Source organism: Theobroma umbraticum, unplaced genomic scaffold (genome assembly GCF_002168275.2).
Source record: "Theobroma umbraticum cultivar Fairchild unplaced genomic scaffold, ASM216827v3 scaffold_146.0, whole genome shotgun sequence".
NCBI lineage: Eukaryota > Viridiplantae > Streptophyta > Magnoliopsida > Malvales > Malvaceae > Theobroma > Theobroma umbraticum.
In genome coordinates, this window is record NW_018397265.1 from 2,574,684 (window position 1) to 2,576,614 (window position 1,931).

At 34.0% G+C, this 1,931-nt stretch overlaps 1 protein-coding gene across 1 annotated transcript; it reads right to left on the reverse strand.

The window, feature by feature from the left end:
* Positions 1–648: 648 nt before the first annotated feature.
* Positions 649–1,008, reverse strand: LOC149526788 (uncharacterized). The gene has a single exon (XM_089784607.1). It carries the CDS (start codon positions 1,006–1,008, stop codon positions 649–651), a length of 360 nt encoding a protein of 119 aa, XP_089640733.1.
* Between the last annotated feature and the right edge of the window lie 923 nt (positions 1,009–1,931).

The following is a 1,931-nucleotide window of genomic DNA, read 5'->3' on the forward strand; positions in this document are numbered from 1 at the left end:
CTTTTTGGCTCAAATTAAAGGTCTCTCACTAGCCTTAACATATAAAATTGGGGTTCTATATATGCACTTACTATTTTGGATTTTTTTGGTTGAATTTTAATTCTATTCATGATCTTAAGGTTTAAGCTAGCTTCTATTCACACTTAATGGATTAATTTCTTGGTCTTCGAAGCTATTAATTATGAAAAAATTTCACAAGCTTATTTACTAAGCATAAACCCAATGCTTTACAAGGGAGTTCTAACATAAAAGAAAACACAAAGAGAGAAATGGATGGAATCTAGAAGGTATTGGCATTTATGACCTCAATATTTTCCTAACAAAAAGGGATATGATTGATTTGCATTTAAATGGTAAAGAAATTCTTGTATTTGGGGCCTAGATCAAAGAGAAGTATTAGATTGTTCTCTTTTATCTTCTGAATGGTTAATTTATTTATAGAATATCTACCATAAAAGTCTAGAAAGATCAATCTCTAATTATTGCCCAATTTTGTTAACTTCAATAAAAGTTAATTAGGGTCCTTCACCTTTCAAATTCTATACTTAGTTCATAATCCATTGGTAATCCTAATTGTCGAAGTCTCTCCATGAGTCCAATCATCTTCAGCACATGGGCTCTAACAAAACTACTTTTTGCCATCTTGCATCAGAATAGTTCTTTAAAGATCTCATATCTTTCAATACGCCCCTCCTTATTGAACAATTCTCTAAAGTGAAGAATCATGGATTGGACATCCATGTGTTCATGTTGCTTTTGGTGTTCAGGGGTCATACTGGCTAGCATCACACATGCTACTTGATCGTTGTCATCCTTATGACGTTGATATGCCTCCTTATCCTCAGCACTAGCATTAGCTATAAGGACTGGTGAAATAGGAGTGTCAAGGACATAAGATTTCTTTTCTTGTTTCAAGACGATCTTGAGGTTCCGAAACCAATCGAGGAAGTTTGGGCCAGTGAGTTTATTTGCATCCAAGATGCTCTGTATTGGAAAATTATTAGCCATGTACATATATTATGCCTAAATAGATAAAATAAGGCAATAAGTAAACATCGTGCATAAACTATTTAAAACAAAATTTTAAAATTTTAAGTAGTTCTCCCATTATTTTCTACAAGATGATAACCCTCCACATCACCTCGAGAGATCTCTACTAGGATTCTCTTAGTGGGCTAAGATCCCATCCATCTAGTCATGGCCTTGAGTGTGCTCAACAAACTATGATAGGCGGATTAGGTAGGTAATTGAGCTTACCAATCATATCTCTATACGACTCTTAGATCAGCTAACTGACAACACATTTTCATAATAATCAAGTTTCCAAGCATTCAAATTTTATTAAACTAGTTGAGTAAAACCCACCAATAGCTCAAACACACTCATGTAAAAGTGTGGCCTTGAGTGTACTCAACAAGCCTCCGATTAAAAGAGTAGCCAAGTTATCTTGCTATACGATGGAAGGCTACTTAATCATACGTGGTATGTGACTCAATATTTATTGAGGGATTTTATCCTTTTCGTTTTATTAAGGTCTCATTTGATTAGCATGCATAGCATTTAATATATCACATATAATTAAATCTATCACATGCTTTTCTACTAAGATGGTTATGGACTTTTCTACTCTACTTTCCTTAAGCCATAAAAGGAATCTAGTTGGTCAAATATTAAGGGATAGCATACATTAAGCACGTCAGGCCTTAGCTTGCATCCACATTTAGCTTTTTATGGCACCTTTGTGTTGGTCCCAAATAAATGTGCTAGAGGGGGGTGAATAACACTTTTTGGCTCTTACTAAATTTGACCTCCAATTAAGGGCAAGTTAAAGTTCAAAGATGGAAAGTTAAATGCAAGATATGGAATAATCTAACCAAGAATAAAATGAAGAATAAAACAGGGAAGACAATACATAAAGATTTATAGTGGTT